The sequence below is a fragment of the Pelodiscus sinensis genome, chromosome 1, assembly GCF_049634645.1.
Source record: "Pelodiscus sinensis isolate JC-2024 chromosome 1, ASM4963464v1, whole genome shotgun sequence".
Lineage (NCBI taxonomy): Eukaryota > Metazoa > Chordata > Testudines > Trionychidae > Pelodiscus > Pelodiscus sinensis.
Window position 1 is genome coordinate 23,553,444 of NC_134711.1, and position 22,559 is coordinate 23,576,002.

At 45.4% G+C, this 22,559-nt stretch overlaps 1 protein-coding gene across 4 annotated transcripts in view; it reads right to left on the reverse strand.

Annotated features, from left to right (window-relative positions):
- DNAJC2 (DnaJ heat shock protein family (Hsp40) member C2) overlaps positions 1–16,192 on the reverse strand; it is a 26,493-nt gene extending 10,301 nt beyond the window's left edge. For 2 of the 4 annotated variants that reach the window (XR_003087014.2, XM_014580825.3), the window contains exons 1-7: positions 15,954–16,191; positions 14,155–14,345; positions 12,261–12,336; positions 8,774–8,872; positions 7,219–7,360; positions 5,161–5,241; positions 2,628–2,693 (exon numbers count right to left, since the gene is read on the reverse strand). Coding sequence is in view for 2 of the 4 variants with exons in the window: in XM_014580825.3 (XP_014436311.2) it covers positions 2,628–2,693; positions 5,161–5,241; positions 7,219–7,360; positions 8,774–8,872; positions 12,261–12,336; positions 14,155–14,345; positions 15,954–16,011 (713 nt within the window). In the remaining 2 variants the exon portion in view is untranslated. Of the gene's footprint in view, positions 1–2,627; positions 2,694–5,160; positions 5,242–7,218; positions 7,361–8,773; positions 8,873–12,260; positions 12,337–14,154; positions 14,346–15,953 lie in introns of all 4 variants that reach the window. The other 2 variants (XR_003087015.2, XM_006137535.4) reach the window with 2 other exon arrangements.
- Between the last annotated feature and the right edge of the window lie 6,367 nt (positions 16,193–22,559).

The window sequence follows — 22,559 nt, forward strand, 5'->3', positions numbered from 1 at the left end:
CTGTTCCTGGAGGTTAAGGAGAACAATTTTTCACCTCAGTGTAACTGCCTTTCATGTATTTGAAGACAGTCTTCTCTGCTCCAGACTAAACAAATCAATTGTTTCACTCCTTCCTTATAGATCATGTTTCTTAGACCTTTAATCTTTTGGCTATATTTTTTGGGGGGAGGGCAGGGAGAGAATCTCTTTTGGAGTTACGCCAATTTGTCTACGTATTTCCTGGAATGTGGCATCTAGAACTGGATAAATCTTATCAGCATGGAGTACGTCTCATGTCTTGTTTACAGCAGTCCTGCTAATGATGTTTGGTTGTTTTTAAACAGTTGACTCGTGTTTAATTTGTGATTCACTATAATTCCAGATTCCTTCCCACAGCACCCCTTCCTAGGCAGTCATTTCCCATTTTGCCTGTGAGTAATTGATTGTTCCTTCCTTAACTGCATTTGTTCTTTATCGAATTTCATCCTGTTTACTACAGACCATTTCTAGTTTCTCCAAATAATTTTGCATTTTAATCCAATCCTCCAGTGCACTGGCAACTCCTCCCAGCATGGTGTCATCTGAAAACTTTAAACATGTACTCTCTATGCCATTAACTAAACCTTTTATGCCATTATCTAAATCTTTTACAAAGATATTGAACAGAACCAGAGCCAGGGCTGATCCCAGTGGGACCCCACTTTATATGCTCTTACAACTGGACTATGAACCACTGATAACTACTCTATATGAACCATTTTCTAACCAGTTATGTATCTGGCACTGTAGTTCGGGTTCTATATCTGTCATGAGCTTGCAGAAGTAATAGATTGTGTGATGTTCCACAACCTCTGTGACTTCTGCAGCAGCTAGAGAAGCTGACTCCAAGGGCCAGGATGCCTGAGCAGCAGCTGGTGTGGCTGAGTCCAGGGACTGCCTTTGCAGTGGTCCCAGATTTAGTCAGGGATATTTATAGTTCCAGTCATGGATAGGCCACCAGCCGTGAATTCTTGTTTACTGCCTGTGACTTGTCCATATCTTTTACTAAAAATACCCATGATGAAATAATAGCTTTAATTATAGTAGCTCCAGCTAGTCTATCTTTCCTTAATTTATAAGAAGGTCATATGAGACAGTATCAAAAACCTTATTAAATTCAAGATATACCACGTCTACTGTTCCACCCCATCAACAAGGCTTGTCACCATGTCAAAGAAAACTATTAGGTTGGTTTGACGTGATTTGCTCTTGACAAATCCATGTTGACTGTTACTTATTTTATATTCTAGGTGTTTGTAAACAGCTTGTTTGATTACCTGGTCCATTATTTTACTGGCTGAGATTCTGTGCTGTGGCTCTCTATGAACACACCAAAGAACTTGGAGAGCAAGGAAAAGAGGGGACCAAAGCAGCTCTAATTCACCTTTACATATTCCTTATTGTAGGCTATTCTAGGAGCTGGAGAGGCCCTAGACTAATTCAAACAGCTCTGGTGGCCTAATTTCTGGGAGCTTCTTGGGACTAACCTATGGGCCACAGGTCTGCCTAGAATCTTTGCAGCACTGCATCCTGTGATCATACCTCAACAAACCCTCCCACTTGCCAGCATGCCCTCATACCAGGGCTTATAGCTATGGTGTTCAACATGCTAGCCACTAGACACATGTGGCTATTTGACCAGGTCAGTGTGGCTAATTTGCTTTAGCAGAAGGCACTATAGTGGCTACTGCTTCAGAACTGGCTGGACACCATGTGCTTACAGGAGACAGCTGTAAGGGTATCTTCTACAGCAGTGGGCTCCAACCTTTTTAACCACAAGATCACTTTTTCAATTTAAGTTCAATGTAAGATCTACCTCAAACCCAAATACCTTTGTCCCACTTTCTTCCTGCCCCTTTTCTGAGGCCCTGCCTCTGCTCCACCTCTTCTCCTAGGCCTCACCTACTCAGTCCATCCCCTTTCCTCCCCCATCCTCACCCACTTTCACCAAGCTGGGATAGAGGGTTGGGGTGCTCAAGCTCTGGTCTTGGGCCAAAGGGTTCAGTGTGCGGGAGGGGCTCTAGGCTTAGCACAGGATGGTAAATTGGGGTCAAGGAGGGGTTTCAGGGTGCAAGCTCTGAGAAGGGGTTTGGGTGCAGGGGGATAGGAGGTTGGGTGCAGGAGGAGATTCAGGGCTGGAACAGGGATTCAGGAAACAGGCTTTGGTTGGGCACCATTTAACTGAGGTGGCTTCTGGGTGGTGGAGCAGTGGGGTTAAGGCAGGCTTAATACCACCCTGGTCCAATTCTGCTTTTGAGCTGTGTTGAGATCAGAGCTTGTAATTATGCAAATGTACAAGAAAAGCACTTGGTACCTGTACAGAATCACCATTGGAGGATCTCAGAGCACTTCATAAACACACCTCTCAGGTACACAATAATTATTCTCATTTTACCAATGGGACACAGAAGCACAAAGTATGACTTGTCCAAGGTTATACTGCTAGTCAGTTGCAGAGCCAAGAATAAAACTCAGAACTTAGCACTTCTAGTCCTATACTTTAACAGCTGGACTAGCTTTCCTCCTCTGATTTACAGCCCAATTACAAGGTGAGAAATCTCGTTGAATTAATTCATTAGTCTCTTCTCAAAGACTTTTTACTTACATACCATTCTGCTTTTTCTTTTTCTTCTTCATCTAAATAAGAAAATTCTCTCCAAGAATCAAAATTATACCTATAGTAAATGCAAAAAAAAAAAAAAAAGTGAGAGAGACAATTTCTGATAAAACAAAAGGGATAGCAAAACCATCTGAAAAATGTTTGCATTTTTAATGTCAGGTTCTAATATGCAGTTAGACCATTAGCAAATCAGACTAGCATTGTTGCATTCAGTCAACTTGCCAAAAATCAAAATCAAAATATTTGTAAATATTACAGAAATAAATGTTGTCAGGCCATTTGCCAATCACTGTATTTAAATTTGCGGAAATGTATTTTAGCTCTATTTATTTAGATGCAAGAGACCCTCTGAGTTAACTAGCATCTGTGGGTTTTGTAACCAATCGGACACGACCTCCCCTCTCTCCTCTTCACTGGTGTCTAGCTGACCTGACATACTTCTCTGCTTTTCCCTTCTTCCCTAACCTTGGCTTTCTTAGTTATAATTTGTTAAGCTTTTTATCATGCCTTTGGTATGTTATCTGTAGTACAATGCAATTTCTTGTATTCAAGGACACGAGGCCCCACTTTGTTTATGAATATGTATGTAACCTGTGGAACGTGTGTGAGGTGTGAATGAGAAATACCCAATCAAAAAGGCAGTTTAGGATCAGTGACCTTTTAAGGCAGACAAAGACCATGCAAGCAGATACATTAACTGAGAAGCGGCCAGAAAAATCTCTCCCCCTTTCTTGGACAAAATGTAACATCACAGCAGAAACCTGGGACTGGCCCAGGGAAAGTAAAGGCACAAAGATGACTGTGTATAAACTGAATGGTTCTACCATGGTTTTTTTTAAGTGCCAATTTTATTTCAAATTAGATTACAGTGTGTATGTGGCAAACTGCTGAACGAGTCCAAAGCTATTAATCAATCCCTACTGCAAATCTGACTCAGCATTACTTATTGAAATCATTATTAGAGAGAGAGAGAGAGAGAGTGTGTGTGTGAGAGAGACAAGACAACTTTCCCTCCACAAGCGCAGGACAGAGTGGCCAAGAGTAATTCATAAACTGGATTTTCTAGAAATGGAATAGTAGCTTCATCTCCATAGTCATTCAGCCCCTGGCCATTCTGGTCTGATTGCCAACAAGGGTGCCAACTGTGTGATGGTTTTTATGTGGAAGAAACACTAACTAGGAACCTAGATCAAAACCAATTCATTACATACAGGGCACCAAAGACCTAATGAGACACTTTAGTCCACTGTCAGCCAGTGTTCCTTGGGCAGGCTGAATTTTTTTGTGGGCGGGCTGAATTTTCTCATGTGCAACACCAATACTGAGGTAGCATGTGGATGTGCGCCACCAATACAAACAAAATACACACACGCATGTACGAATACATTTTAAGCAGTCCATATGTGTGGATGAATATATATTAAAACAAGACATTGGTGTTTAGCTGCTGTGAGGTACTCTTAGTGACTACAAAAAGTGGTGTACGAAGGTAGGGAATTAGCCTTCTTCCACTCAAGGAAGAGTAGGAGCCCCAGAACAAATTAACACATGACTTGGGGTTTGTAAACAGACACGTTTCAAATAGCTTGCAAATAAGGTTTCATCTTACAAAACTAACATTATACCTAGTGCTTGCTACTTCTGACTCATAAGAGCTAGAACTCTACTACATAGCAAAGATCTGGCCTTAATGCACTTCAATTTACTGTGTATTAGTTAGTAACATAGGATTTTAAAAAATATCAATAAGTTCAGAGTTTTAGATATCTGCAACATTAAAAAAAATCTGTTAAAATAATCTTTTTCCTTCTTATCTTAAGCCATTAACACCTATGTAAACTTTGTTTGAAATATAATCATGCAAATGTCCTCCTGGCACCACCATCCCCATGCAGCCTTGCTTTCCCCACCTCCCTCCAACTCAGCCAGAGAAGACTGCAGCAAGTGAATCAGGACACCCCAAACAAATTGCCCCCTGCCTCCACCTCACTACACAGATGCCAGTACCCACCCATTCCCTCTTTCCCCTACCTATCCCATTCAATCAGCCTCATACCTCTCCCTTCCCAGCCCAAGAGGGTTGAAGAGACTGCTGGGTTTCTGTCTCTCTCTCTCTGCTTGGGCAGACAGGACTCTCCAAACTCTCCTTCCCTCTAACTTCCCCCAAGCCAATTCATCACTCACTCACTAACTCCCCCCAGCAATTTATTCCCTGCTTATCTTGGCTGCTTATCTGCTCTGGGAGCTCTTCAGTTCAAGTAGCACAGATCCGCTTAGCTGCTCTTACAGATGCTGACCCCTTCCAATCAGCTGAGCTCCCTGCTTGCGTGGGAGCTTTGAAAGGAGCTCTGAGTGGGGTTCAGAGAATAGCTGTGCAGTCACACAGCTTAGAGGAAACTTAGCTGTCAGCCCAGACGAGACTTCAATCTTTAACCAGGGATAAACAGCTCCACAAACCTCTTAACAGCCAATTTTTAAAGTGACAGTAGTCTATCTATAAACCGAAGTGTTAACTTACTTACCAGAATGAATAAAATGCATCCACATCTTCAAATGAAGAGTTCATGTCTCCCAGTTTAGGAACATTTTTCTTATTTGACCATCTGTAACAATGAATTAAACCTTGTTTAAAATGAAAGTTGAATAAAACTCATATAGAAGTAAACTCAGTCTAGTTTCCTATTTGCTAGTTAACTTTTTAGAATATGCATAGTGATCGTGTCACAGTGCAACAGCAACCTTGGAGAGACATGCAACTGATTAGTAAGCCAATAGAAAAATCAGCAGCTGTGCTCAAATTCTGGGCAAAAGGGAAGAGTCTCTTTCTCCTGAGAGAATGAGGAGAAAAAGCACTTGTTACAATCACCAGCATGAATGCATTCAAATAATAATACAACATTCTGAGACCTACTTGTTAAAAATATTCGGACCAATATGTTATGCAAAAAAAGAGAAGATAATGTGGCAGAGAACAGAACTCTTTACCAAGTATCTTAAAGGTAATGAACTCGATTGCATGGTTCTGTTAGTTCAGATTATATTAAAAGAAGGCAATGCCTTAAAATAATTTTGAATCTGCTATATTTAACTTTTGAGAGAGACAAAGTGAGTGAGGCAATTTCTGTTTTATTGGACCAATTTCTGTTGTGAAACTCTGATGCTTGAAAACTTCTATATTTCACAGATAGAAGCTGATCCAATAAAAGTCATTACCTCACACACCTTGTCTCTCTTCTATTCTGAGGCGAGCATGGCTACAACACTGTAAACAACATTTTACTTTTGATACATATTGTAATTCCATGCAATATATTTGGGAATCACAATACATAGAGGCTGTGTCTAGACTGGCCAGTTTTTCCGGAAAATCAGCCACTTTTCTGGAAAAACTTGCCAGCTGTCTACACTGGCTGCTTGAATTGTCGCAAAAGCACTGACTTCCCACTGTAAGAAATCAGTGCTTTTTGCGGAAATACTATGCTGCTCCCGTTCAGGCAAAAGTCCCTTTTGCACAAAAGTTTTGCGCAAAAGGGCCAGTGTAGACATCTGAGATTTGTTTTCTGCAAAAAAACCCCGATCGCGAAAATAGCGATCGGGGCTTTTTTGCGGAAAAGAGCGTCTAGATTAGCACGGATGCTTTTCCGCAAAAGCACTTTTTGCGGAAAAGCATCCGTGGCCAATCTAGATGCTCTTTTCCGAAAATGCTTTTAACGGAAAACTTTTCTGTTAAAAGCATTTCCGGAAAATCATGCCAGTCTAGACGTAGCCTAAATGTATCACTGTTGGCCAGGGCTTGTATGCAATTTCAGAGACAACTCCTCTAAGAATGAAAAACAGCGGGGTCTGATTAAGATGAATCACTCAGGTCATAAACACTTCAAGAGAGGTACAACTCCCCTAGGAGGATGGCATTTACTGGTTTAAATTGAGTTTTCCAGAGATGAACAGACTAAGAAAGGGCATTTGATAGAAAAAGGCTATGTTTACACTGACTCGGGTTTTTTTTTTCCTAATCTAAACACAATAATACCTTATGTTCAAGAGGGGACCCAACCTTTATGGAAGTGTTGAAAGGACTTTGGCCTATGAAGGCCCCAAAAGACTGATGGGTGACTCTTGCTATGTTTAAATATATTTATGGGTTTTATATATTTTCTCTAGAATGCCTTTACCATAAGAATAAATGTGCTTACTCAGAAAGAGCTCTATGGTATCTTGTAACTGCCCTCAGAAAGAAGAGACAAGAAAAGCACAAGTGCTGGCTCTCAAGATTGGTTTGCTGGGGAATATCTGTATAAAGAAGGGAGCTCTTCAGATGTAAAATCCTGATCAAAAAGTAGAGAGAAAGGGGTCTCTGTCTAAGAAGTGACAGCTAGAAGACAGAAACCTTAAGTTGGAGCCCTTGAAGAAACCACAGAGGAGGAATACAAGAGCCATTATACCCCCTTGCTAAATTATTATGTTTCCTAGCCACACTTAAAATGTAACCCACTGGTTACAAACATAATGCCATATGAAACTGCAAATAGCCGAGTCCCATGCAACGTGATGTGAGCCCGAATGATTGTGATATAACTTACCTGGCATTCCTTTCAAAAACAGGTGAAAACACTTCAAAGAAATTTTCCTTTGCTTCACTTTTCGAAGGTACAGAGTTATCAAAAGTAGGATCTATGCTGTTAAATGCTCGTCTCTTCACAGGATCAGACAAAATTTCATAAGCTGGAGAAAAAAGTTAAAGGCCATAATACTCTGTGCTGAAGATGAATGTGCATACTGGAGCTTCTTGGAGGAAATGTTATAAACAAAATTCTAAATACTTTTAAAAAAATCCACCATACTTTTGACCTCTGTGTTTCCAACAATTTTTGTTATTGTGACTGTAAGAACTTTGTTGTTAACTCCTGTAAAAGGTGAGTAAGTAAAGCACTGAAGAAGAGGGAAAAGCTTATAAAAAAAGAGACAACAAATTTAACTCAAAGTTCAGCTATAAATATCAAACCAAATTATATGTTAATGAATTGTGTAATGGTAAATTCAGTCCATTTCACTGGGAGTTTTGGTGAAACTCCTTTAGACTTCAATTCTGCAATTACATCCATGTAGGTGGCCCCTTGTGCCCACGTGACACATGGACTTCCCTAGAGTACTTATATCTTCTGCTGCAAGTGTGCCATTGGAACTTCAAAACAGAGCATTAAGCACTATTTAAAAGGGCAATTAATATCTGGGGGTCATTCACTTTGTAGCTTGTATAGATAGGGGCTTGGAACATCCTGCTATTCTACCCTAAAACTTCCCTGCATGCCATTTTCTGATCCCCCTCCATTTAAGGGACTCCCTGCAACTGCCTCACACTTTCCTTATGCCTGGGACCATATGTTCCTCTCCCCTCATACCACCACTGTGTCAAGGTGTCTGTGTTATCCCCATTTCCCTCATTCTTGCAACCCACATTGTCTTCCTCACATCAGGGTCTGTACCCCCCACTCCTGCTTCCTTCGTCCACCCATCTCTCTTCCCCTTCTCCACATCCATCAGCCCAGTTCCCCTCATCCTGGATGTTGCTGGACCAGAGAGCCCCAGCTGCAGAGGTTGCCAGAAGTTGACAGCAGAGCCCACAGGGCAGGCCAGCAGCCAGAAGTGGAGCCCTGTCTGTGGGCTGAGGGCTGCACTGGCCGGGGCTGGCGGCCACGAAGGGAGCTCCAGGAGAGCCCAGAGGTCTGACCTCCCCTGATCCAGCAAATCCCTTGTTTGGAACCGCTTAGGTCCCAAAAATACTGGGCCAGAGAGGTCTATCTTGTACTGAGTTCTCCTCTTTAAATTACTCTATTTAGGAAATACATGGCTACTTTTATTGGTTCATGTTAGTATATACAGCTTTAAGAATCTACTCTAACTGACCTCTCCTATCTCTTGACATGGATGTTCAGCAATCAGCTGTGAAATAAGAGGAGCTCTTCTAGAATTGTTTCCAACAGAATAAAAGTTATTTTATTTTGTTCTACTTCTTAAATCTTGATAAAACGATAAATTTACTTTTTTTATGGTTTTATTTAATCTGTCAAAGAGTAAGAACTATAATTTAAGCATAGTAAAAATAACCACTCTTATATTTTCCTCCAAATGTCTTACCTTTAGTTATGCAAGTAAAATAGTCATTGTCACCTTCACCTATCTGCTCTCCTGCAGCTTTCCGCTTGTCTGGGTGATGTTTCAAAACCATGGCTTTATCTAGCAACATATAAGTTGAGTTTAGATATGTTACACCACCTACACGTTTCACTTTGTAATTTAGAAAATAAAACAGCATGGTCTGCATTTCTTTATCCAGATTTTTTTTTAGTATCAGGAAGGAAATCAAAATGAGTAAATAGACCCTTCTGAAAGTAATAATATCACTGAAAATTATAATCAGTGTCAGTTTGGGGTGTTTTATTTTAGCATTCATCCTATGCCAAGACACAAAATAATCGTAACTACATAACTCTCTTTACTCCTTTCTTTTCAATCATTTGGAACCAGCACCACTTACCCTGCAACCACCAACATTACTAACACCTGGCATCTTCAAAACAACTGTAGAGCTAATCTGCAATGAGCTCTGCAGGGAATAGAGGTCTATATGGAGTAACTTGCAGGACTAGAGTCCTTAATGACTACAGAGTAGGGATGTTAAGAGGTGGGTAACTGACTAACCGTGTAGTTGATACAATATGTGTTGACCACACGATTAGTCAATAAGGTGCTCTGTCCTGGCTGTGTAGACACTTAATTCGAAATAGGAGGCCTCCATTCCATCCCAGGGAGCCCTCGTGGCCACTCTGGGCACAACCAGGAAAACTTACTCTCCTCTCCCCCAGCCCCAGAGTCATTAAAGGGGTAGACTCTGCCATAGTGCCTGTGCCAGCTCCAAGCCTGCTGGCCCAGAGCCAGCAGTGGCCTCCAGGACCCCTGACCCAGTGGCCCCAAAACATGACTCAGCAAGCCACTGGCAGCCAGCCCTCCACTGCTCCCCAGGAGCAGTCTGCCAGCTCGCAAGAGCCTGACAGGGGCTGGAGAAGTCGGGCGCCTTCCTGGTCCAGGGTGGAGATCATGGACCTTATTCAGGTTTGGGGGGGATGCCCCCAATGTCCATGATCTCTGCACTAGATGGAGGAATGAGGCCATCTATGGCAGGGTAGCTGCCAGTCTGGCCACCAAAGGCCACATACGAACCCAGGAGCAGGTTTGCATGAAACTCAAGTTGGTCCGGCGAGACCCCCAACCCTTGGCACTGAGCTTCCCCTCCCCCTTCTTCCCCCTTCCAGCTCCCTCCTCCTAGGTTTCCCCCTCCCCTCTCCTTTTCCCAGTCTCCCCAGAGGTTCATTCACCACCCCTCAGTTTTGTTCAATAAACCCAGTTTCTATTTTTGAACATATGTGTCTTTTATTTGACATCAGGAAGGGGGGCTAGGGAGGGGTATGTGGAAGGATGTGAGGGAGGAATGGGGCACGAGCCCCTGGTGGGGAGGACCAAGGAGGCTCTGAGGGCTCCTCGGGGTGGACGCTCTCCTGCAGGGCCTCCTGAATCCTGACAGCCCCCCCGATGGACCCCCCGGATGGCAGCCTGCAGCAAATGCAGCTGGGCTGATGGCAACAACTCCACGAGACACACTGGCATGCCCAGGAGCAGCGCTGTCTCCATGTGGCCGAGTGCTGTGGTGTCCTGAGTGCGGGCACTCAAGACACTCCAAGATATGACTGCTCTGCTGTCCCTCTCAAGGTAGACAAAGAAGCGGGGAACCCTGAGAACTGTCTGTCCTTTAAGCACAGAGCTCAGTTAGCCTCAGGCAGCAGCCCCACATACTAGGTCCTAACCTGATGCCCTGCCGGCACTGGTTCCGGCCAGCCTTAACTTTGGTTCAGGGTCCACTCAGTGTGGACGTGATATTTCAAAATAGCAAAATGCTATTTTGAAATAGTTTTTGTGTATAGATGTGTTATTTCAAATAGCTTAATTCAAATTAACTATTTTGAATTAAGTTAACTTGAATTAACGCTGTAGTGTAGACATATCCTTAATGACTTTAACCTGTCTGCGTGCACTAGCTGCAGGCTTCCTTCAGTGACAGAACTCTTCAACATTCAAAGCTGTACTGGAACCAGCGCAGGAAATGCATCTGACCTCATTTATCAGATATACGAAGCAGAACAGGAGTAATTACATAAATCTGTTACTTGTGAAAGGAAGGAAATTAAAGCTTCTAATTCACAGAACAGGGATAGTGCATGAATCAAGAGTGAAAGCTCTCATTTTCACACCCATATGCCCTAACTCTTACTAGGGATGTTAAATATTGTATAATTGAATAACTGTGTAACTGCATGAAATCTTAATGGTTACATGACTACTCGACAGTCCCTTGGGGTGGGGACGACAGCCATTGTGGCCCAGCCCCACTCCCTGACAGCCCCCTGCTAACCCGCACTGCTGCCTTTTAAACAGAGGCAGCAGCGTGGGGTGGCAGGTGAAGCTGGTCCACAAGGGGAGCCAGTTTAAAAACCAGCTCCCCACCACCCTGAACTACTGCCTTTGATACAGAGACAGCAGCATGGGATGGCAGCAGCCCTTGTCCGTGGGGGGTCCGAGCTCCCTGTGGACAGAGGCTGTCCCAGAGCAGTCTCTGTCTGTGGTGGGCTCAGGCATCCCATAGAGCAGCCTCTCACTGCTGGCTCCTTCCAGCACCGACTCCTGCCTGCCTCCTGCGTAGAGGGAACACTGAGAACCAACTCTCATTTTCACACCAATATGACCTAACTCTGTATAGGGCCACCTCTGAGAAGAGGGTATTGCAGGTATCTTGGACTATTTGGTCCTTGGCCTTTTGTCAAAATAGTTAATATGGAAATTTGCATTAATTGGGGTGGTGGTACTTCTCACTGGGCATTTAACATTTACATTTAGTAGAAAGCTGACTTAACCAATGTGAGACAACTGGTTAAAACTTTGGAGACAATGAATTTACTTACATGCATAAATGTTTGCAGGATCATCCCCTAAATCAATCAATTTATTTCACAAAGTTATCGTAACTGTTTTGAATATTGTTAAGCTAAATATTTTACTATTTCTCTTAAAGTTCTCTCTTTACAGTATTACTTTAAAGTACTAATTACAATTTTAGAATATAAAATATGGCAGATACTTTTATGGAATTTATACATTTAACGATTTAAAAACACCCCAAAACATGTAATTTGTCCAGATGAATCATACTTCATGCCTTATGACAAATTTGTGGCATGTCACTAAGCAGTGTAACTGCACAAGCTCCCGCATCTTCTTGCTTAAGGAACTGGAATATTAAGAAGATTGTAACATCAGATTAGCATATGAGAATGTAAATGTTAATTACATTGTTTGGAATTCACTAAACTTTTAGACCTACAGGTTTCATATGTTTAGGACCAATGAAAGTTGGTAAGTGAAATAAATCCAGCTTCATGGTGAGCACTCTTAAGTGAGATAAATATATTCTTTGTCTGTTAAGTATACATATTTGTACTTACAATATGGAATTGTATACGCAAAATAAAAATACTCTAGTCTAAGATCACTAATAAGAAATGTAATTACTTACGAGCTGCTTTGATTTGTTTCTGAGCGGCCCTGTATCTTACATGTCCCAGTCCAAGAACAGCATAGTGATCCTGATTCTGATAAAGAAACAAACACTAATAACCATAGCTACCAGTAGTTTAGTAGAATTATCTTATGAACTTTATAAACAAGACCACATATGCAAACAAGGGATGTTAACTATTGTGTATTTGTGTAAATGTGTAACTGCCAGACATTTTAGTGGTTTCATGTTTACATGTGGGTGGGGGGAGCAGGGAGGCAGGCAGGAGCCAGTGCTTGCAGAGAGCTGGCTTAAAGGCTGACTCCCTGGGGGCAGACTGTTCCACAGGAGCCGAAAGCCGCTTCCCGCATGTACTAGCTCCCACCTGCCCCCTCGCTCCCCTGTACTGCTGCCAACTCTCCTTTCCCCTCAGGCAGTCTCTGATAGAGACAGCAAGGGGGCGGGGTGTGTGTGTCATTAGGATTAACCGATAAACTCAGGCTTATTGGTTAATTATGTAATTGACTACACACTAACATCCCTATTGCAGACCAATACCATTAGTGAAAAATTTCTTTCCATAGTTTATTTTGAGAGGAGCAAAGAGAGGGTGCAAGCACCACTCAATGTGTAAAGATTAAAAAAGGAACTTTGACCAGTTCTCCCACAGACTATAACAATGTCTAACTATAAATGGAATGGTTGCATGGTAAGCATGGGGGAGTTTGCCCTTGATCTTGGGCTCCGGAGGCAGAGGCCTTATCCACTGTGCCACTGGAGGAGCTCCCCAACCTCCCTACCTTCAGGCACCCCCTAATCCTTCCTACCTTCGAAGGGTGGCAGCTCCATCCCTTGGGAAGCTGGTGGTGGCTGTCCCCAGGATGGGCAGGATTCCAAACTTCAGCCACCACCATTCTTATAAAAATGCAGACAGTTTAATACATTCTTATATTCTTATAGCTAGATTTTACAAAACAAAGAGTACAGTATATATCTCAATTTGTCAAGTAATGTTATGTTGAAGAAGTGCCTAGATTTCCCCAGAAGGAAAAAACCCATCTTTTTTTTTACTGACAGCCACTTAATTTTAGTGGGTTTAGCAGTGGATCTCAAGCCAATCAGTTCACTAATTGTACCCCCAGTTAAGCAGGAAATGGAATGTAAAGGCTAAGATCTCCTTCTGATTCACATTTATTAAGCTATGTCTCACTCGAAATGCTACAGCAGCGCCACTGTAGTGTAGACTCACTACAGTGACAGAAGAGGTTCCTCTGTCACTGTAGTATATCCATACTTCTGAGAAGTCTTCCTTTGAGTACCTACACTGGGGCTTAGAGCAGTTTAATGACATTGCACAAGGCATGAAAGCTTTTGCAGCCTGGAGTAATGCAGTTAAGCAAACCTGGTTTCGTAATATAGACCAACTCTCAGTCTATTTAACAACAGGGAATTTACTGACACTCTAAAAGGAGAATACTTTGTAAAACTGTCTTCACTTAGGTAAAACTTAAACTGTTGCAGCTACACTGAAGTACTACAACAGCGCAGTCACTACTAATAACATTAAGAAGAGGGTTTCTCCCTTCAGCGCAGATAATCCACTCCCTGAGAAGCAGTAGGTAGGTAAAAAAAAGAATTCTTCTTTCAACCCTGCACTGTCTAAAATGAGTAGTTAGGAAGCACAGCTTTGTCTCCTAGTGTTTTGGATTTTTCACACTGGGAGACATAGCTAGGCTGCTGTAAGTTCCCAATGTAGACAAGTCCTTAAATCACCATACTTGTGGAATACAAAAAGGAAGCTATAGGGCTAAAAAACTTGGAAAATTCTGATGAGAAAAGGAACAAATATTTAAATAACTTTGTGGTGCTTCTAGCAAAAACAAACAGTTCAATATTCACGTGAGCTGTATACCTTCCAGTCCTTTGGATCAAGTGTTTTTAACATAGGAAATTCCTCAAGCTGCAATTCTTCATCCCCTGACTCTTCACTGAGCTCTTTCTCATCCTCCAGTTCCTGGAAAGAGGCAGAAACATTTATGTTTCTCCTCTTAATAAATGCTTCAAACCATCTTCCTACAGGTTCAACTTGACAGAGAACAGAAGCTGTAAACAAAAGCGTAAGAGAAACTTAGCTTCATTTTCTGATTGAGAATTTTCTTTCTATCCTGAATCCAGAAGTATTTCACCAACTATCTAATCATTAAAATCAGGAGACATTTTGATTCACATTTTACACAATTTTTATACTTTGTATCAAAGGTTGTATCAACTCGCAAAATTGTCCAACTCTTAATTTATGACAAGTACACTATTGTATTTTCAAAGTCCATAATGTCTCTAAATAAGGACTTGCTAATTTAAATCTTTTAAAATAACATTCCATTTGTTATGATCAATAGAGAATTGCTAGCAGTAAAATACTGAAATTTAGATGTATTTATCATTTATGCTGCTAACTCTTTATACAACATTCCCTTGCAGCAGTTAAAACAGATTGATTAATTTCACGCTCTGGCCCTCATTGACATAATAATGCAATATTTGGGTTAAAACCACTAAAGGATAATGTTCATATACAACAAAACCAAACTAAATAGAAAAGCATTTAGCTCACGAAGTGCTCTATGCATATGAACACAGTTTTGCAAAACCTGCATTTTAAACCTCAACTATATAACAGTGATTTTAAGACCGTCTTTCTTTCAGTATTGCTCAAACAAATAAGGGCTCTGATCCAGAAAACACTTAAACATGTGCTTAGTTTTGGATTTCAGTGGAATTATTTCCAGGAGGCAAGTTAAATGTGTGTAAGTGTGTGCAGGATCAGGTCCTAAAATCAGCAAGCAAACGCATTCCTCACCCCATAAAATTCCTATACTACTGCCTCCATGCAATAGCTACAAAAAATGGAGGAGTTGCTTATTGCACAGCATGCACAAATTAAACTATCAGTTTACACACTTGCTTTTTACTATCTTGAAATACTGTACTTGATGCTCTACCTATGGTGCTTCACTACTTATTAACTCCCCAAAAATACCAAAGGTTTGGCACTGGCAGCACAAATTTGTTTAGCAGTGTCCAGCTTCCTGTTAAACATAGTGGCCTGGGTAATCAGTGCTTATAATCTAGCACAGTCCAAAGCACTTTGCCAAAGATAGAAGCTTTATTTGGAGACACCTATGAAACAACATTTGCTGTAAGCTTGTTACACTTGTAAGAACCCTACAAATCCCCATTTCCTCTTAAGGATCGGGCAGTCGTTTACACGAAGTCAAAGTCGATAAAATGAACCACGTGCTTAAGTGTTTGCAGGATGGTGGCCCTAGGTGGTAGCACATCTCGGGCTATGTGTTGGGGGTGGGGCTATGTCTGGCTGGCACCCAGAGGTACTTGAGCGCCGGTATGTGCTTGGCGCTGCACAGTGACTCAGTCTTGTCCCAAGGGCCTCTCAGCGGACGCAGGGAGACTGGCTCTGACGAGCGGAGCTGGGGGCGCAGCCGGACAGCGGCTCGGTCACACCCAGGGCTGAGTTAGGCTGAGGCGCCGGGCGAGAGGAGGAAGCGGCCAGGGAAAGCCGAGGCGGTGCTGCCCCGTCACACCCCGGCCCGCGCGACTCGGGGCTCCTGGGGCCGGGAACGGCGAAGCTGATGACGCGGGGCGGGGGCAGAACCGTGTGGCCCCTGGGGAACGGGGCAGGGAGGCACCTACCCGCCGACAGGGCTCTGGTGACCGCGGTGACCTGCCCCTCCACTGCCCCCCTCAGCATCGTGGCGGCCAGTGGCCGCTCCCGCGCCGGCGGGTCTCGCAGGCTGCCGACTCGCTCCCTCCCTCTCGCCAGTTGCCAGGAGCCGGCGCATGGAGAGAGACGCGGCAACTACTTCCGGGTCCCCGCGCGTGTCACGCGCTAACCGGTCCCCCGGGACCTCGCCCCCCGGAGCACAACAGGCCCCGCTTGGCGACGTTCCGCCGCCGCCGCCTCCTGTCGCTATGCTCCGGCGCCCGGCTCGGCTCCGTCTGTGCCGCGCAGAGACAGGGAGGGGGCAGCCCCGCCTCTCCACTGCCCGTGTGAGCGGCGGGTCAGGCACAAAGAGCGCGGAGTTAGTGACCGAGGGCGGGAGCCAACCCACATCTGCGGGCACCCCCCTGCGCTGGGTGTGGCCGGGAGGCCCGTCACAAGCTCCCCTCCCTCAGCCCGGCGGCGAGACGCCACCGGACTTGGCGGAGCCAGGCCTGGCGGGGAGTTCGGCCATGGAGAAGGAGCCAGCGCCCGCAACGGAGACATTCTGGACATGTTTTAAAAGTGTGCCCGTGGGGCGCACATGCGATTGGCTGCGGGGTGGGAGAAGTTCCCCTCCTCCCCCAAGGGACTGTAAGGCTGTCCCTGACCCTGACATAGCCCGAGAGCTGGGTCGGAACCAGAAAGAGGCCAGGACCCTGCCCCCTGCATCAGGCGCACCACGATAGCGAGAGAGACAGTCTGGGCTCACTGGCCCAACCCAAATCCTGATCGGTGTGGGGCAGGCAGGCTTAGCCCAGCAAGATCCAAAATCCCATCTTTATTAATGACCTGGATGAGGGGATGGATTGCACCCTCAGCAAGTTTGTGGATGACACTAAGCTGGGGGGAGAGGTAGATACGCTTGAGGGCAGAGATAGGGTCCAGAGTGACTTAGACAAATTGGAGGATTGGGTCACAAGAAATCTGATGATTTCAACAAGGACAAGTGCAGAGTGCTGCACTTGGGACGGAAGAATCCCAAGCATAGTTACAAGCTGGGGACCAACCAGTTAAGTAGTAGTTCTGCAGAAAAGGACCTGGGGGTTACAGTGGATGAGAAGCTGGATATGAGTCAACAGTGTGCCCTTGTAGCCAAGAAGGCTAATGGCATATTAGGTTGCATTAAGAGGAGCATTGCCAGCGATGTAATTATTCCCCTTTATTTGTCTTTGGTGAGGCCACATCTGGAGTATTGTGTCCAGTTCTGGGCCCCCCACTACAAAAAGGATGTGGACGCATTGGAGATGGTCCTGCGGAGGGCAACCAAAATGATTAGGGGGCTGGAGCATATGACTTAGGAGGAGAGGCTGAGGGAGTTGGGTCTGCAGAAGCGAAGAGTGAGGGGGGATTTGATAGCAGCCTTCAACTTCCTGAAGGGAGGTTCCAAAGAGGCTGGAGAAAGGCTGTTCTCAGTAGTGACAGATGGCAGAACAAGGAACAATGGTCTCAAGTTGTGGTGGGAGAGGTCCAGGTTGGATATTAGGAAAAACTATTTGACTAGGAGGGTAGTGAAGCACTGGAATGGTGACCTAGGGAAGTAGTGGAGTCTCCATCCCTAGAGGGCTGTGTCTACATTGGCACCCTTTTCTGTAAAAGGGATGCTAATGAGACACTTCGGAATTTAAATATCCCCTGTGGCATTTGCATAAACATGGCATGAACATGGCTGCCGCTTTATTTTCCTCAAGATCCCGTCTAGACTGGCGCTTTTCTCCGGCAAAACCCCGAGCTGGAAAAAAGCGACAGCTATGTTCATGCAAATGCCGCGGAGGATATTTAAATCCCCCGCGGCATTTGCAATTCCAAAGTGTCTCATTAGCATCCCTTTTACGGAAAAGGGTGCCAATGTAGACACAGCCGAGGTGTTTAAGTCTCGGCTTGACAAAGACCTGGCCATGTTGATTTAGTTGGGATTGGTCTTGCCTAGAGCAGGGGGCTGGACTTGATGACCTTCTGAGGTCTCTTCCAGTTCTATGATTCTAAGTGTGGAGGGGCTGTGTGTGTGTGTGGGGGGGGGGGGAGTGTCCGGGTATAGAGTGAGAAGAATGGGGGGGGGGCAATCTGAGTGCAGGCATCTGGGTGGAAAGGGATCTTGATGCACAGGGGTTTATTGCTGGCTTCTGGGTGTATGGATAAGGGGATTCTGCAGAGTGGTCCAGGTGAAGGTGATTGGGGCTTGTGATGAGGTAGGGGGTATGTCTGTGCAGGAGAGGCTCTGGAACTAACGGTGGTAGACGTGCCATTGCACCCCATAGTTTGAAGAAATAATAGCAAGCACCAAATACATCTCAGTATTGAAAGTAACAAGTGTTTTTCAGGTACTGTCATATCACACCCACATGGGGCTCAGGGTAGGCGGTTAGGGGGTGCAGAAGTCAAGTTTGGGGGTGTGAGGAGCTCAGGGCAGAGGGTTGGGATGTGTGGGGTCTCAGGGCAGGGGATTATGGGCTCAGGGTAGGGCAGGAGAGCCTCTGTGGGCTGGATCTGGTCCCCCAAACTGGTTGATCTGGCCCATGGATGCCCTATTGCTCCTCTGCCCCCAAGTCAATCAGGGCCTGGGAATGGGGAGTGTGCAAAGTCTCCTCTGCCAGGGGCTTAGAGTGAACCACCTGTTCAGCTAGCAGTTCACTGTAAGCAACATGTACCCCTTGCAGGGGCAGAGGCAGGGAGTGAGAGACTTTGTGTGTTCCTCTGCCCCCAGCCCGATTGGCCTGATTCTCCTGCACTGCAAGGGGCGTGCGATGTTTAGAGAGAACCATGGTTCACTCTGAGTCCTGCATGCCCCTTGCAGGATGGGGGAAGGTAGTGAGATATTTTGCGTGTTCCCCGAGGCCATCACTGGCCTGGGAACAGGGGGAGTGCACAAATTCTCTGTCATCAGGGCACTGGTGCCTAGAGGAAACTGCCAGCTGTTTAAAACAGCTAGCAGTTGGGGGAGAGGAGGAAAGACTTCACGCACTCCTCCACCCCCAGGCACATCAGGGTATGTGGGCAGGGGAGTTCGGAAGTGTCCTGGCCCTGCCCTTTCCAGGGTGGCCCAGCCCCCCTTCTAAAATTATTTCCCCCTCCCCCGGGGTAGGGTGTTGCAGGATGTGGGGGATGCAGGAGTCAGGGCTGGGGTTGGAGGAATTCAGGAGTCATGGTGGAATGGCTGAGAAATGGGGGCTCAGAACAGGGCAGATGTGGGGGATGGTGCAGGAGTCAGGGCAGAGAGCTGTGGTGTGTGTAGGAGAAGGAAAGAGTGCTGTTTTGGGAGGGCAGAGGGGCTGCAGCTCTGCATACCCAGACATTGCTGCTCTTCTTTCCCTTCAGCTATCAAGGAGCAAGGGGAGAGTACACAGCTTGCATGAATTGCCCTTCCCCTAGGCAGCTGGGAAAGGAATGCATGCATGCACTTTTCCCTTGCTCCCTGATAGTCAGGGGAAGGGGAAGGGAAAGAAAAGTAGCAGAGTCCAGGGTACTTGTGTCTAAAGCTCCCAACCTTCCCTACAGGCAGGGGCAGATGACCGTTTTGCGGGGCCCCAGGCAACATAATTCCGTGGGGCCTACCCTTTGCCACGGCGCATGCGCGGGGCTTTCTGAAGCGCGGGGCCCGGGGTGGCCGCCCCGTTCGCCCTGCCCTATATCCACCCCTGCCTACAGGGCACCTTAGGGGGCGGGGCCCAGGGCTGGGACAGTCCTGGATCATTGTGTGTGTGTGTGTGTGGGGGGGGAGGAAGTCACTTCTCCAGCCAGCCCCTTTCACCTGCCTGCTGCTTATCACTGCAGTCTATAGGAAGCCCTGGAAGCCTGGCTGGGAGTGGCTGTTTTTCTTCCTGCAGATGAGTGTCCCAGCTGGCTAACTTCCTGCTGGAGCTGTGCACCCTCTTATTTTCACCTCTGCTTTCCATTAGCACCCCACTATAAAAATGGTTCCAGCACACCTGCTTAGCAGGGGGTCCAGGTGGGAAAGTGGGCCATAATAGGTTGGGGGCCTGGGTGCATTGGTTAGGATTCCGTGAGGTGGGGGTTTGAGTGGCAAGCTCAGCAGGGGTGGTTTGCATGCAGGTGTGAGACATGGCGGTGGTGGTGGAAGGCTTGCATGAAGGGGTTTCAGTGGAACAATTTTGGAACCCCTTCATGCAAGCTCCCCATGGAATTTTGAGGCTTAATGAGGTGATATGCTGGTTGGAATGCGTGGGGGTGAGCAGATGGGAGAGCAGCTCCCCATACACTGACCCCTCACCCCATGGCTGAGGAGCAATGGGGGCAGAAACCAGGGGTGTGTGTGCACACTGAGTTTCCTGGAGCAAGTGCAGGTTTCTGGGGGTAGGTCTGACCTGGCCCTAGCTACTTCTTGCAGGGCAAGAACAAGTACTGTCCTTTGCCAGCCAGGCTGGGACTAGCAGTTGAACCTGGCACATAGTACAAGCCACTGGCTATGGCATTGTCATCTCTGCTCTCCATCTCATTGTGATTTACCTCTGCTGCCTGTTTTAGGTGCCTGAAATAATGCACCCATGCTGGTGGGGAGGGATGGTCTGACTGCTCTTGCAGTTTCCCTGTGCTTCCAAGTCAGAAGTCATTTTTCTATAGAGAAGCAAAGAAATCTGTGGGAGCATGAATTCTGCATGTGCACACAGTGACATAGACTTTCCCTAGGGCTACGTCTACATTGGCATGATTTTGCGCAAATACTCTTTAACGCAAGAGTTCTTATGTTAAAATATTTCCAAGAGAGAGCATCTACACTGGCATGTGCCTTTGTGCAAGAGATGTGCTTTTGCGCTAGAGCATCTGTGCCAGTGTAGACGCTCTCTTGCGCAAGAAATTCATGTTGCCTGTCTACACTGGACTCTTGCGCAAGAACAGTTGTGCAAGAGGGCTTATTTCTGAGCGGGAACATCATAGTTCTTGCGCAAGAAACACTGATTTCACACATTAGAACATCAGTGTTCTTGCGCAAGAACTCCCCGCCAGTGTAGACAGGCAGCATGTTTTTGCGCAAAAGCGGCCGCTTTGGCACAAAATTGCGTCAATGTAGACACAGCCTAGGAGTAGTGGGGACAGAGCCAATAATGGTGCTGGGAGAACCAGGCAATGCCTTCTCATTGAGTCCAGTGGGGAAGCAGCATAGCTCATACAGAATGGCTTGGGACACAAGAAGTTGTCTTCTTTGTTTATATAGTATTGCCAACTTCAATAGGTCAAAAATCTTAAGTTGAATCACCAAAAATAATGATTGGCCCCAAAATAATGATATTTAAAATATATAATTATCTGCCCATGTTTTCTCAGAGTAGTAATAATTTTGAAAATTAACATTTGATAGAAATATTTTGTTCAATCACAGGCTGCTTTTAGAAACTGAACCAACAGAAAAATAAACCACTTGCAAATCTTAGCAAAGTGAGGAAAGTGGACTCTGGGGCGATGTCTACACTCGCGGCTTCTTGCGTCAGAAATATGCAAATGAGGCTAAGCGTGGAATATCGCCAAGCTCATGTGCATACCTAATGAACTGCCATTTTTGCAGAAGAGGCTCTTGCTCCAGAAGGAGCTGTTTACACTGCCCCTTCTTGCGCAAGAAAAACCCTCTTGTTTAATGCCGTTATTCCTGAAAATAATTGGTGTAATGGCATTGTGCAAGAGGGTTTTTCTTGTGGAAGAAGGGGCAGTGTAGACAGCTTCTTCTGGCACAAGACCCTCTTCTGCAAAAATGGCGGTTCATTAGGTATGCAAATGAGGCTCAGCGATATTCCACGCTTAGCCTCATTTGCATACTTCTGACGCAAGAAGCCGTGAGTGTAAACATAGCCTGGGTGGGGTACGGGGAGAGAAGATGGATAATGAGATGGATAAAGTGTCTGGCCTGGAACTGGGCACTGGTGTTGTGGCATGAAATAAGGGTGGTTAGAACCTACCACCCCTACAAAAACTAATCTGCTGCTGTCACAATATGAAGTTGAATAAAATTGAAGTTAACCATAATATAGCATCAGGGGAAAACTTAAACAATGAATAGTCTAGCTAGCAGCAGCTTAAAGACTAACAAAACATGTAGATAGTATCATGAGATTTGAGGCACTAGGGGTCACATGCCCCTGAATGTGGTGGGCAGAAGGGGAAAGGTGTCAGCCAGCAAAGGAACTAAATGGGGGGGGAGGGGAGATGGTGCTCATTACAAGGGTCCATTCTTTTTACATTCATTAGTAGCGGCAGAAGAAGTGGAGCAACATGGCCCCAGCTAGTTCTGTTCTCCCTCTGTGCCACTGTCGGGCATGGGCAGGATCACTCCCATATCTACTGTCACATAATTGGCCTGGTTAACATTGGTCTTACATTTGATAAGCAACTCCCTTCTTCTTCTTCTTCTTCTTCGAGAGTGTGTGTGTGTGTGTGCATGCACGCGTTCATGTGCATGCACGTGCGCTCAAATAAATCTCTAAAGGATAGTCTACACTGGCAGCTTCTTGCGCAAGAACTCTTTTGCGGAAGAGTTCTTGTGCAAAAACTCTTCCAGAAGAGAGTGTCTACAGTGGCATGTGCTTTTGCAA